The following is a 13,474-nucleotide window of genomic DNA, read 5'->3' as shown; positions in this document are numbered from 1 at the left end:
TAGCCATTTATGGAAGTGAAACATGGACGATAAATAGTTTGGACAGGAAGAGATTAGAATCTTTCGAAATGTGGTGCTACAGAAGAATGCTGAAGATTAGATGGGTAGATCACATAACTAATGAGGAGGTATTGAATAGAATTGGGGAGAAGAGGAGTTTGTGGCACAACTTGACGAGAAGAAGGGACCGGTTGGTAGGACATGTTCTGAGGCATCAAGGGATCACCAATTTAGTATTGGAGGGCAGCATGGAGGGTAAAAATCGTAGAGGGAGACCAAGAGATGAATACACTAAGCAGATTCAGAAGGATGTAGGTTGCAGTAGCTACTGGGAGATGAAGAAACTTGCACAGGATATGGTAGCTTGGAGAACTGCATCAAACCAGTCTCAGGACTGAAGACAACAACAACAACAACAACAACAACAACAACAACATCTTATGCCTATAACATCAATGAGTTACAGCAGGTATCGATCAGCTCATACAAATACCTTGGTGTAAAGATCAGTAGGGAAATGAAATGGAATGATCACTTTGGAGAAAAATGAAATAGAATGATCACACAGACTGAGTCATAGAAAAAGAAGGTGGTAGACCTTGGTTTACTGGCAGAATATTAGAAAATTGCAATCAGTCTACAAAGGATATAGATTACAAATCACTCATGCAATCCATATATAATTGCTCAGCTGTGTGTGACTTACATCACATACAACTAACAGGGGATATTGAACGTATATAAAGGTAAGCATAGATGGTATCATGATGTCTTCAATTATACCTCCTGAGCTAATCAGTTTTAAGTGAAAACAACTGCCACCCAATGTTCTGGGTCAGATAAGTTATATACATAATAATAATAATAATAATAATAATAATAATAATGTGAAATCCTTTACCAATTTGAGAAGTTGATAAATATGTGTACACTTATGGTGCAATCACGATTCTATTAGTTACGATAACGAGATAATGATGGTTGGCTGTAGCTTGTTAAATGGTGGAATTAAAATGTTACATTCAGAGGCAAATGATCAGATGAACTTCACTTTCACACAGGAAACTGTCCTGTAGAAAATGTGATGACAATATACAAGTGCAAAGGCAGAGTTGGGCAAATGGGTAAAAGAATAGCAGCCTATATTCTCTCTAAAATTTGCTACGAGTTCATCACCAACAGATCAGTCGTAGAATGCACAGATTAATCAACCTCTCATGACTTATTCCTTTTCACAGCTGACAAACATTGCAGCCCAACTGCAGTGAAGATCTTGCTCAAGCTATAAAGAAAGAAATATGTCATCCAGTAGGATTCTGACACATTTAGACAATACCAAGTTTGACAAAACAATAAAAGTCTTATCAATTATCTCTACTGCTCACTTAGTCTACACAATTTGGGGAAAAAGGTGTGAAATAACCACATGGTAGTTGAAGTAACATCACCACAAAACATACCCAAGTAACTTCAAACCATTTCTTCCTTTTCTCAGGTTTTCTCAGCTAGGAACCTGCACCCACACCATTAATTTATACCCTTCCCCTGACACATACACCATTTCTCTGCTATGGCTCTTGAAATTACTAGGCATACACATATCATTTCAAATTTTGTCAGCCCCAATTTAAATTAGGTTGAAATAGAATTCCTGTAGCTGTTTCAGGGACAAATCTGGAATCATTCTTGAAACACATATACCTTATTGCTGTAAGTAAAAATTTCTTTCTCCCTTGTTGACTTCCCACAATACTCAAAGCAGCTGTGCCTCCACAGTGTTACAAAGTTTCCTAATTTTTAATGAGTTCTTTCTGAAAATAGTGACTTTGAAATTACTTTTTTCTATTGCCTTTTCCCTTAAGTCTTCTAGTTTTGTTTCCATTTTGCCTCTTTTAGTAGTCTACTTTTGATCTTCTTTGCTTTTATAACTGACTGGGTGTACTGATTTTTTTCATCAATCTTCTGAAATATTCATATACTGTGCCTTGATTCATTCACTTCCATCTTCATTATTGTCATCAGGTCTAGTACAGTACATATTTCACTTTATCAATGAGATTACACTCCATTCTTGCTTATTTATTTATTTAGTAACTGTATTTTTTATTGCACAGGTGTAACACCATGAAGCCCTCCCAATTATTCAAAATTTACTTGTCATCAATAACATTACTTGCCTCAGAATGGGGAAACTATTCAAAAAACATACCCTCATTTTTTAAAAATTAAAGCTGCAGGGTGAACAACTTAACTACTTACCTTGTAATTTGGTCCTTGCTAATTGTAAAATATTTGAAAGTGAAAAAAATGATGACAAGCACAAGAAAAGCAATTATACTGAGTGATGTGTGTCAAATTTTAAAGAATAGTACGCCAGGAACATACCAAAATATTCTACAAGCTGTTTGACATCATCTACAAGTAAATCCATTGAATAACTGCTTACAGACTCAGGTTTTTCTGAGTCCCCATATCCTCGCATATCGTATGCAACAACCCTGTAATAGAATACATAGTAAATTTTTTAAGCTGAACTTTAATAGCTTGTTTGTTCTATTACTTCTGTATATAGATCTAATTCATATGGCTTCTATGAGTGATAATATACTAATGTTTTTAAGTTCATACCAGTAATCCTTTGAAAATTCCTTTATTTGATGCCGCCAAGAATACCAAAATTCAGGGAAACCATGGATGAAGAGCATAAGAGGTTTCGAGTGATCGCCTTTCTCGACATAATGCAGTTGGATTCCCTGAAAATATTCCATTTTACAACTTGAGAAATTTCTCCAGCACTGAGAGCCACAAAGTATTGCAATAAAAACATTAAAAAAAGAAACATATTTTACGTTATTTTTAATTGGTGTACAATGACTAATTTTTGAGCTGTACAAAGCTAAAATCAGTATACATGCTTTTGTTGTCCATGTTTTCACTACTGCATAAATTGCGTTTTATGTGCATGAGAAGACAACAATTTTGGAACTAATTGTCATTGTATGGAAACAGTAATACTGATGATTCCACATTTTGACATGTACCTTTTTCACTGTTACATCACTGCAGTAGATCTGTAACTGCAGTTGACATGTTCTATTTTCACAATGAGACGCAAAAGAATGGCGAGTCTGTCAATATGAAGAATATTTATGAAATCATGTAGAAAGTAATCTTTGTTAGAAGTTATGGATTGCAGTGAGAAAAGTGAGCATGTTGGTGAAATTTGCACACTCTGTAACATTTTGAATAAATTATGAAGACCATTGACGGCAATGCAGAATCGGTTCAAAAAACAAGAAAGTTGACAATGAAGTAGATGGCAGAGGTCTTGCAGATATTAGATACTGAAGTAACAATTTTTGAACACAATGATCCTGACAGGCAGAGAAGCTAAGCTTGACACGCTCTGAAATGCTGCAAAAACTTGCACAGAAATTAAAGAAAAACTAATAGCTTATTTAAAGTTTCTACAGAAAAGAACATCAGAGCTGGTAAACATACAAAATAAAAAGGAATGTTACAAAACAAATAGTACACAAAGCACACCAAGAGTCATGGGTCTCATTCGTAAGCATCTTACAACACAATATACATGGTAGGCAGCAATGTGTGTACAAAGTCATGAAAGCCCTCAACAAGGACGAAAAAGTGATTGCCTCACTGAACGTTATGCCCCATACACAACAGATAAATCACTATACAGGCTTGTGGCATATACAGAAGGCCAAAGATGACGATTGAGAAAACATGTACAATGAAGCAGTAGATCCAATTCCTACAGATGATCTGTAAGTACAAGAGGCTTTGAAAGGCATGAAGAATAGAAAAGCTACTGGAATAGATGGAATAAATGCAGAACTAATTAAATATGCAGGGTTACCACTTGATAAAAGATTTTTACAATTAATAAATGAACTGCAAGATCCCAGCCCAGACCCTTGGTATACAGCAGAAGTAAACTCTTTTCCAAAAACGGAAATATCACGATTGTAAAAATTATCGTGCCATGCATCTTCTGAATATTGGATGCAAACTATACTCACAGATAATCAATTACTGCATGAAGAATATCACAGAAGCTGTTATTTCTGAAGAGCAAAACGGATTTAGATCAGATCATTCATGCACAGACAATGTGGTTGGAATTAAAAACATTATAGACAGTCACAGAATTTAATATAGAAACCCATATGCCCTTTATTGACCTTGAGAAGGCTTTTGACCATGTGAGCCATGATAGCCTGTAGAAGATTATGTTTGAATGATAGCCTGTAGAAGATTATGTCTGAATGTGGATGTCCTTATTATGGAACAGAGGTAGTGCAAAGTCTTTACAAAACTACATGCATTGTTGCAGAGACATGTAGGAATCAATTAGAAGAATACACTGACTTCATTCTTTGCAAATGGAAATGTGAGGTATGTAAAGGAGTTGAGGTAACAAATGAGGAATACCTGAAGTACTTTTGTTTGCTGATGACATTATTATTCAAAAGAATGAATATGACCTCCGAAGATTGGCATATTAGCTGAATGAAATCTGCAAATTTCTAGTAACAAAACAAAAATAATGGAAATCTGAGGAAAATTTCCAGTAAGGTCACAAAATGTTTTCTATAATTCACTTTTAGAACAATTATCTCAAATCTGTTATTTAGGCCGTGCTCTAAGTTCTGATTTTGACTCTGATGTTCAAAATAAAATACACAAATTCCAAGCCATCTGTGGTACCGTTAGCAGAACATTGGCCATAAAGTACAAAAACATACTATCATGAAATTCTATAAAGTAGTGGTGGTTCCTGTGTTATCCATAGAGATCAGGTTCCCAAAAAGAAAAAGGACTGCACAAGAAGAGAGATGATTAGAAATGAAGACATTAGAAAAGAATTAAGTATTTTCAGCATGAATGAAAAAATTCAAAACTATCATGAAGATTGGAAATAATACCTCATGAGAACACCAAGGTCTCAGAATTCTGCAGAAGACACTGAACTACAAGCTGAATTGGAAAAGAAATATTGGAAGACCTTGAAAAAGAGGAAGATGGAGGCGTAATTTGTCCCCTCTATGTGACAATAGTCATGACTAGTGGATGTAATTTTTATTCTACATGTTTTAATTATAATTAAAAGGAAAACTTTGATAGGGAGTTAATAAATTGTGATGGTAGTGGTAGTATGCCCAGCTGCCTGAACAGATGCCAACAGCCGGCCGCGGTGGCCGTGCGGTTCTGGCGCTGCAGTCCAGAACTGCGAGGCTGCTACGGTCGCAGGTTCGAATCCTGCCTCGGGCATGGGTGTGTGTGATGTCCTTAGGTTAGTTAGGTTTAAGTAGTTCTAAGTTCTAGGGGACTTATGACCTAAGATGTTGAGTCCCATAGTGCTCAGTGCCATTTGAAGCCAACAGTGAGATGTTAACAGATGTATTATGATGTTAATGAACTGCCTGATACTGACATATTATGAAATGTGCAATACCTGAGCATGCAAGATCTCAAACATTGTTTTTTCTTAAATAACTAAGTAATATAGTATTCAGGATTAATGATTTCTAGATAGTTGATCAATGTGGATATAAAATGGTACATAACTTTAATTTGAAATTTGAAAACACAGTTTTTTGTATTGTATGTGAACAGTTAGATTAGATTAGTACTTGTTCCGTAGATCATGAATACAGTACTTCGTAATGATGTGGAACTGGGAAATTACCGACTTACTATATCCAAAAATTCATCTAATGAGTAGAAGGAGTTGGCATTAAGAAATTCTTTTAATTTCCTTTTAAATCCTATATGGCTATCTGTCAGACTTTTGATGCTATTAGGTAAGTGACCATAGACTTTTGTGGCAGCATAATTTACCCCCTTCTCAGCCAAAGTTAGATTTAACTTTGAGTAGTGAAGATCATCCTTTCTCCTAGTGTTGTAGCCATGTACACTGCTATTACTTTTGAATTCGTTCGGATTGTTAATAACAAATTTCATAAGTGAATATATATATATATTGCGAGGCTACAGTGAAGATTTCTAGCTCTTTAAATAAGTGTCTGCAGGATGATCTTGGATGAGCTCCAGCAATTATTCTGATTACATGCTTTTGTGCGATGAACACTCTTTTACTCAATGATGAGTTACTCCAGAATATGATGCCATATGAAAGCAGAGAATGAAAATAGGCGTGGTAAGCTAATTTACTCAGATGTAAATCGCCAAAATTTGCAATGACCCTAATAACATAAGTAACTGAACTCAAACGTTTCAGCAGATCCTCAGTGTGTTTTTTCCAGTTCAACTTCTCATCAATGCATACACCTGGAAATTTTGAATATTCTACCTTAGCTACCGATTTCTGATCGAAGTCTATATTTATTAATTGGGTCATTCCATTTACTGTGTGGAACTGTATATACTGCATTTTGTCAAACTTTAATGAGAGCCCATTTGCAGAGAACCACTTAATGATTTTCTGAAAAACATCGTTTACAATTTCACCAGTTAATTCTTGTCTGTCGGGTGTGATAGCTATACTTGTATCATCGGCAAAAAGTACCAGCTTTGCATCTTCGTGAATATAGAATGGCAAGTTATTAATATATATTAAGAACAGCAGAGGACCCAAGACCGAACTTTGTGGCACCCCATTCTTGATTGTTCCCCAGTTTGAGAAATCACCAGTTTTTTGCATATTGTGTGAACTGTTTATTTCAACTTTCTGTACTCTTCCTGTTAGGTATGATGAAAACCATTTGAGCACTGTCCCATTCATACCACAGTACTTGAGCTTATCTAGAAGTATTCCATGATTTACACAATCAAAAGCCTTTGATAGCTCACAAAAAATCCAGACGGGTGACTTCCGGTTACTCAGAGCATGTAATATTTCATTAGTGAAAGTATATATAGCATTTTCCGTTGAGAAACCCTTCTGGACACCAAACTGACATTTTGTTAAAACTTTATTTTTACAAAGGTGTTAAGCTACTCTACAATACATTACTTTTTCAAGAATTTTGGATAAGGCAGTCAGAAGAGAGATTGGGCGGTAGTTGTTGACAACAGTCATATCCCCTTTTTTATGCAGTGGTTTAACAATGGGATACTTCATTCTATCTGGGAAAATGCCCTGCTTCAGAGAGCTATTACATGTGTGGCTAAGAATCCCACTTATTTCTTGGGAACAAGCTTTTATTATCCTGCTGGAAATGCCATCAATTCCATGTGAGCTTTTATTCTTGAGAAAGAGTATTATCTTCCTAATTTCAGAAGGAGAGGTGGGTGGAATTTCAATTGTATCAAATGGTGTGGGTAAGGCCTGTTCCATTAACTGCCTTCCTTCTTCTAATGAACATTTCGATCCTATTTTCTCTACAACATTTAAAAAATGATTATTCAAAATGTTTTCGACTTCCGGCTTGTTTTTTATCAAGTTTCCATTCGCTTTGATGGTGATACTGTCATCCTGTACTCTTGGTTGTCCTGACTACCTTGTAATAATATTCCAAATTGTTTTGATTTTGTTATCAGAGGTATTAATCTCAGACATGATGCACATGTTTCTGGACTTTTTAATAACCTTTCTTAATGTAGCACAGTAGTTTTTATAATATTTGGCTGTTTCTGGGTCATTACTCTTTCTTGTTGTTAGATACAGTTCCCTTTTGTGGTTACAAGATATTTTTATTCCTTTAGTAAGCCAAGGTTTTTTGCATGGCTTCTTATAATTAGATTTAACTACTTTCTTGGGGAAACAGTTTTCAAATTCTCTTACAAGTGTATCGTGAAATAAGTTATATTTTAAATTAGCATCGGGTTCCTTGTACACCTCTTCCCAGTCTAACTGCTGAAGATTTTCTCTGAAATTTCATTTTTTTGTTGAGTCATTAATTGAACACACAACTTTGGAGGGTGGTTTTGAATTACTGAATGGAGCTATGTCATATACTGTAACTAGCTGAGCATCATGATCAGAAAGCCCATTCTCAACAGGACAAGAATTTATGTTTTTAAACCTATCTTGGTCTATAAAAGTGTTAGCTATCAATGTGCTGCTGTCCTTTACTACCCAAGTAGGAAAATTAATGACAGATGTCAAATTGAAAGAACCAAGCAAGACTTCCAGGTCATTCTTCCTATTACATTCTTTCAGTGAATTAACATTGAAGTCCCCACAAATAATAATTTGCTTTCCCCTATCTGACAGATAGCACAACAAGGCATCCAAGTTTTCCAGGAATAAATGAAAGTTTCCTGAAGGGGACCTATATACTGTTACAATTATAAAAGAGCCCTCCTTCAGTTTAAGTTGACAGGCACATGCTACTATATGTTGCTCTAGACAAAACTTTTTTGTATCTAAGCTTTCTACACAGTGATAACTTTTGACATATATGGCAAGTCCTCCTCCCACCTTATTCTCTCTACTCATATGTGCAGCTAGTTTATAACCACTGATATTTACCTTTTCCATATCAGACACAATGTGATGCTCAGACATGCATAGTATATCTATTACATTATCAGATTCAATGTCATCTAAACAAATCAGGAGCTCATCTACTTTATTCTGCAATCCCGGAATATTTTGGTGAAAAATGGTAACATTATTTTTTACTTTACTTTTGTGAGAATCTACTTTTTTCTTTAATCCACCAATATTTTGGTTAAATATGGTAACATTATTATTTACTTTCCTGTTGTGAGAATTTTGTGAGTTTTGGACCTCTTTAGTACCTGCCTGCCTGAACTTCTCATTGGACACTGATATTAGTCTAAAAAAGAGTTACATCCATGAGTACTAGTATCCCCCCCTTATGGATTTCGCTAACAACCCTGCCAGTTTACCCTTCCCTTTCCTATTGAGATGTAGGCCATGCCTTGTGAAATCCCCCCTATCAATAGCCTCGACAGGAACCAATCCAATGTCTGACAGAGTGGCCGCCCTACGCAACTGATCCAACTCCATATTTACCCTCCTGACAGAGCGGTTCAACTGGGGCTGATCATGCCGCACGAAAGCAGGCACCAGCCCAACATTGGTATGGGTCGTTGCCGAGGCTATTTTCACCAGGTCACATTCAATGCTGTAGCCCTGATCCCTTTCAATACTGTTTCCCACTCCACCCACTATCATCACATGGTCCTGCTTTGTGAATCCCTTGCACAAGGAACCTATATCCTCTACCCACTGGCTAAGACTTGCACTTGGCTTGAAAAAGTTTGTGACCTGGTACCTGTCACCTAATTTTTCCTGCAAAATCTGGCCCACACCTCTTCCATGGCTGCTACCTAGCAACAGAACTTTCCTCTTACTTTCTACTTTTTTTGAAACAGGTGGTTTCCTAGTGAGATTCTGTTGCATCTTAACACATCTACTTCTACTGGAGCCTCTTCCTTACTTAACTGTGGTAGCAAGGCAAATCTATTGGTTGTGCCAATTGGGAAACTGTCAGACACTGTTCTCTTTCTGTGGCCCCTGTTCCCAGCTACCACTTCCCACTGCTGTTTGCCCTCCTCCCCCCTTAACCTCTTCAGTTCCTGACTTGCTCTGTCCAAATCAGCCTGAAGGGCTCTAATTTTCTCCTCCTGTTCATCTATAATCCTATCTCTTGAGCAAACCCTGCAAGAGAATGGAAGAGTCTCGTTTGCTTCCCCAATTCCCACACTGCTACAATTTCCCCAATGAAACCACCTGTCACAAAAGCTGCACAAAACCCCTGAACTAACTTCCCTACTGCAGCTCACACACTTAGTATCCATGGTACTTTGGAAATTAGTTAAGAGATTTACTAAGCGGTAACGATAATATATTAAATACAGATGCAAAAGGACACTAAATATGTTTTGGAAACTAATATGTAAGTAAACTATTACCAAATGCACTTAAATTTGTGGTATAACACTAATTATGCACGATCAAAAATTAGGCCTAAACAGCCGAATGTAACCAAAACGAACTTTTTGCGATAAGTGGAAGAATATGTAAATAAAAGAAAAACCTTTAATGGCAAGCTTGAAGAGCACACTAATGAATGTATTTAATTAGTTAATCTATACCAAATGCACTTAAGATTGCGGTATAACGCTAAGTATACACACACGGAAAGTAAGGCAAAGTCGCGAAATATAAACAAAACGAACTTTTCGCGATTACTAGAACAATACACAAATAAAAGAAAAACCTTTAATAGTGAGCTTGAAAGGCACCCTAATGAACGTATTTAATCAGTTAAACTACAGCAAATGCACTTCCAATTGCGGTATATGATGATACTTGGATAATGTATGGTTCATTGTTTCGTCTCATGATATTTTCTATGCCTTATGCAAAATGTGATGTTTAGCAAAGCTAAGACATACCCAGATAAAATTTATTAAATAAATTATGTATAAATGAAGGCAAGTGTTAAGAGCGCAATGCCAGTAGCGAAATGTGTAAAAGAATACCAGAGTGTGATAAATAAGGAAAAAAAGACTTCTGACAAGAATGTAAATTTTTCATTAATGGTTGTAACATTGATTATTAACAGATAAATTGATTTTTAAAGTGAAAAACTTTGTAAAATAATTATGATGTACTGGAGTTAATTATGAGTGATTTTACACTAAAGAAATGTACACTGTTGAATGTAATAAAGCTATAAATGTACATATGGCAGAGGCTGTGAAGGAATGTTTTTATGGAGACTGATTTGATGAGTAAACTACACTTTTTGTCCTTCATATTTATGGAACAATGGAAAATTACCAGTTATATTAATTTTATGTATTGTAAAACCTGGACTAGTTCATATTACATAAAAGATGTGTATCTAGATCGAACTGTAACTTGGCAATTTAACAACTACCACTTTCACTAGCATGTGGTGCTGTGATATTGATCACAGTCTATAAAAATGCACTAGTTAGTTGTACTACAGTTATTTGGTTACCATTTTGGTGAAGTTGTACATGGGCATGCAGGAGACTTTTTTGGTTTGGACACTTAATGAGAATAGAACAAGCAATAATATCTGAACATAAAGTTAAATATAGAGAAGCCATAGGAGTACAACCAAAAGAGATTTTGACCATGGAAGACAACAAAATGGATTATTATGGAGGCTGAGATGTGGGACACAGCCAAGATTGGTTCGAGAACATTTTTCCACGCAAACGACTTATCATTTGGCATGCCACCTACCCATTTTTATCTCATACACACTCACTCCTGACAATTTTGGCCACTAATTGTGACACACACTGTACACAAACTTTGCACTTTAGTGCCCCTCTCAGCTTGGCACACCAAGTGGCAGCTTGTGTCACTTGTGCTTTAAAACAGAACTGGAAATGGCGGGAGCTATAGGATTCCCGTCAATATTCTATTCTAGTCCCTGTCCTCCACTTGTCACTGCTTACCTTTTCCTGCTCGCCTTCCAGCCTCATACACATTTTCAACTATCTCAGTGCATGTGTGTGGGCGTGCACACGTGAGCGCGTGCATGACTGCTCTCTGATGCGAAAGCTCATTGAGAAGCGATCTCTGGGATAATGGGATAGGTAGTGGGGGTACAGAAGAGGTGTGGGTGGAGAAGGGGGGGGAGAGCATGGTAGGGGGGGGGGGGGGAAGATGCTGTAGTGTTGCCTGTGAAAGTGTGCAGGGCTGTGGTGGGATAGGATGGTGGGTGTTCTTGGGTGGAGAGGGGAGGGGGGATGAGAATGCAGTGGGATTAGGAAAAGGGGATATAGCATATAGTGGCACATGGAGAACAGGGACTAGAATAGGCTGTGGCCAAGGGGGGGGGGGGGAGCAACAGGAATTAAGGATATGGTGCACAATTCAGAAAAACGTGTTGGTGCGAAGAAGCCAGATGCCACTGGCTGTGAAACAGACAGCAGCATAGCACATTCCCCCAGCCAATTAAGAGAAATTCACTGTCTCTGTTAATGAAATTATTTGCTAGTCGAGTCCCTACCTTAACCTTAACATATGGTCCCAGTGCCAAGACACATCAGCAACTACTGTACCTGTGTATTCTCGTATATTTCATCTCGTGGCATTCAGTTAAACCGTACTTGATCCCAAAGATATCTCCAGTTATAGGAGTCTTGTACAGTCATGGTACCAGGGAAGGTTTCTGGGTACAATTACAGTTTTCTTTTCTCCTCCCAACTTCCCCAAATACAATTTCCTGTCACTCCCATCTTCAACGTACTACAGTTGCCTATGATTTAATAATAATAATAATAATAATAATAATAATAATAATAATAAGGCCCGGGAAAAGAATAGGCCTCCGGTATGTTCTGCCAGTCGTAAAAGGCGACGAAAAGAACAAACCACTAATAGGGCTAACCCCCCTTTTAGTGTGATTAGTTGGTTCAGGACAGAACTAAAGAAGCCTCGGACAAGCGCCGTCATGGTCGGGGACGACGCTTGAACCCTATGCCCGCCCACAATGGTAACGACACCGCTAGCCAACTGGAAAATGATTTAAATCCAAATAGAGGTGTTTTGCAGGATATGCTTCCTGCAACCACCCTAGAAGGAAAACAAAGACAGAGGATGAGATGGTCAGATGAAGTTAATCGACACCTCATGTTCTGTTATTACCAAGCAACAAACCTAGGAACCAACACAACTGGATACAGATCACAAGTATACACAATATTTATTACCAGATACCCAGAATTAAAATTTTTAACAGAACAACGACTAGCTGATCAGATCCGTGTAATAATCAAAAATAACAGGATACCCCAGTCAGAATTAGAAAACATCAAACAAGAAGTACAACAAATACTGGAACAAAATAATGTGCAATCAGAAGAAGAAGAAAATACAGTAATGGACTCAAACATCCCAGAGCAAACAAACAAAGAACAACACGCACCAATTAAACAATCAGAGGAAAACGAAATCTTAAGACAGCCACCAGAACAAGCACAAATAGAACACAAAGTGACACAGATGCTAGATATAGAAGAAAAATTTCAGCTAACATATATAGAATACAAAGACACAAATACAGACATAAGACCATTCTTGCATAGACCACCAAATAACCCACAAGTCGAAACAACAATAAAAACTATCAACACAATCATACACAACAAAATAAATGAAAACACAACTATGGAAGAGTTACAACTACTGGTTTATATAGGAGCACTCACTACACTAAATATACACACTAGACAGAGATCAGAACCAACCAACACACAGAAGAAACCCACAAAACCAGCATGGCAACACAGGCTACAGATCAGAATAGAAAAACTGAGAAAAGACATCGGACAGCTAACACAATTTATAAGAAATGAAATCTCGGAAAAAAAAAACGAAAAAGGTTAGGTAAAATCTCACAACAAGAAGCGACAGAGCAATTAGACGAAAAGAAGCAGAAATTACAAGCATTAGCCAAACGACTCAGAAGATACAAAAAAAGTGAAAATAGAAGGAAACAAAACCAAACATTCAACACAAACCAAA

The 13,474-nt window shown here is 36.9% G+C and overlaps 1 protein-coding gene across 1 annotated transcript in view; it reads right to left on the bottom strand.

Annotated features, from left to right (window-relative positions):
- Positions 1-13,474, bottom strand: part of LOC126198726 (epoxide hydrolase 4-like) — a 128,411-nt gene that overhangs the window by 35,726 nt on the left and 79,211 nt on the right. The window contains exons 2-3 of the mRNA XM_049935247.1: positions 2,629-2,753; positions 2,386-2,498 (exon numbers count right to left, since the gene is read on the bottom strand). Coding sequence (XP_049791204.1) covers positions 2,386-2,498; positions 2,629-2,753 — 238 coding nt within the window. The remainder of the gene's footprint in view (positions 1-2,385; positions 2,499-2,628; positions 2,754-13,474) is intronic.

This window comes from Schistocerca nitens, chromosome 8 (assembly GCF_023898315.1).
Source record: "Schistocerca nitens isolate TAMUIC-IGC-003100 chromosome 8, iqSchNite1.1, whole genome shotgun sequence".
Classification (NCBI taxonomy): domain Eukaryota; kingdom Metazoa; phylum Arthropoda; class Insecta; order Orthoptera; family Acrididae; genus Schistocerca; species Schistocerca nitens.
Note: the sequence above shows the minus strand (reverse complement) of the source record. Positions and strands in the feature narration are given on the sequence as shown.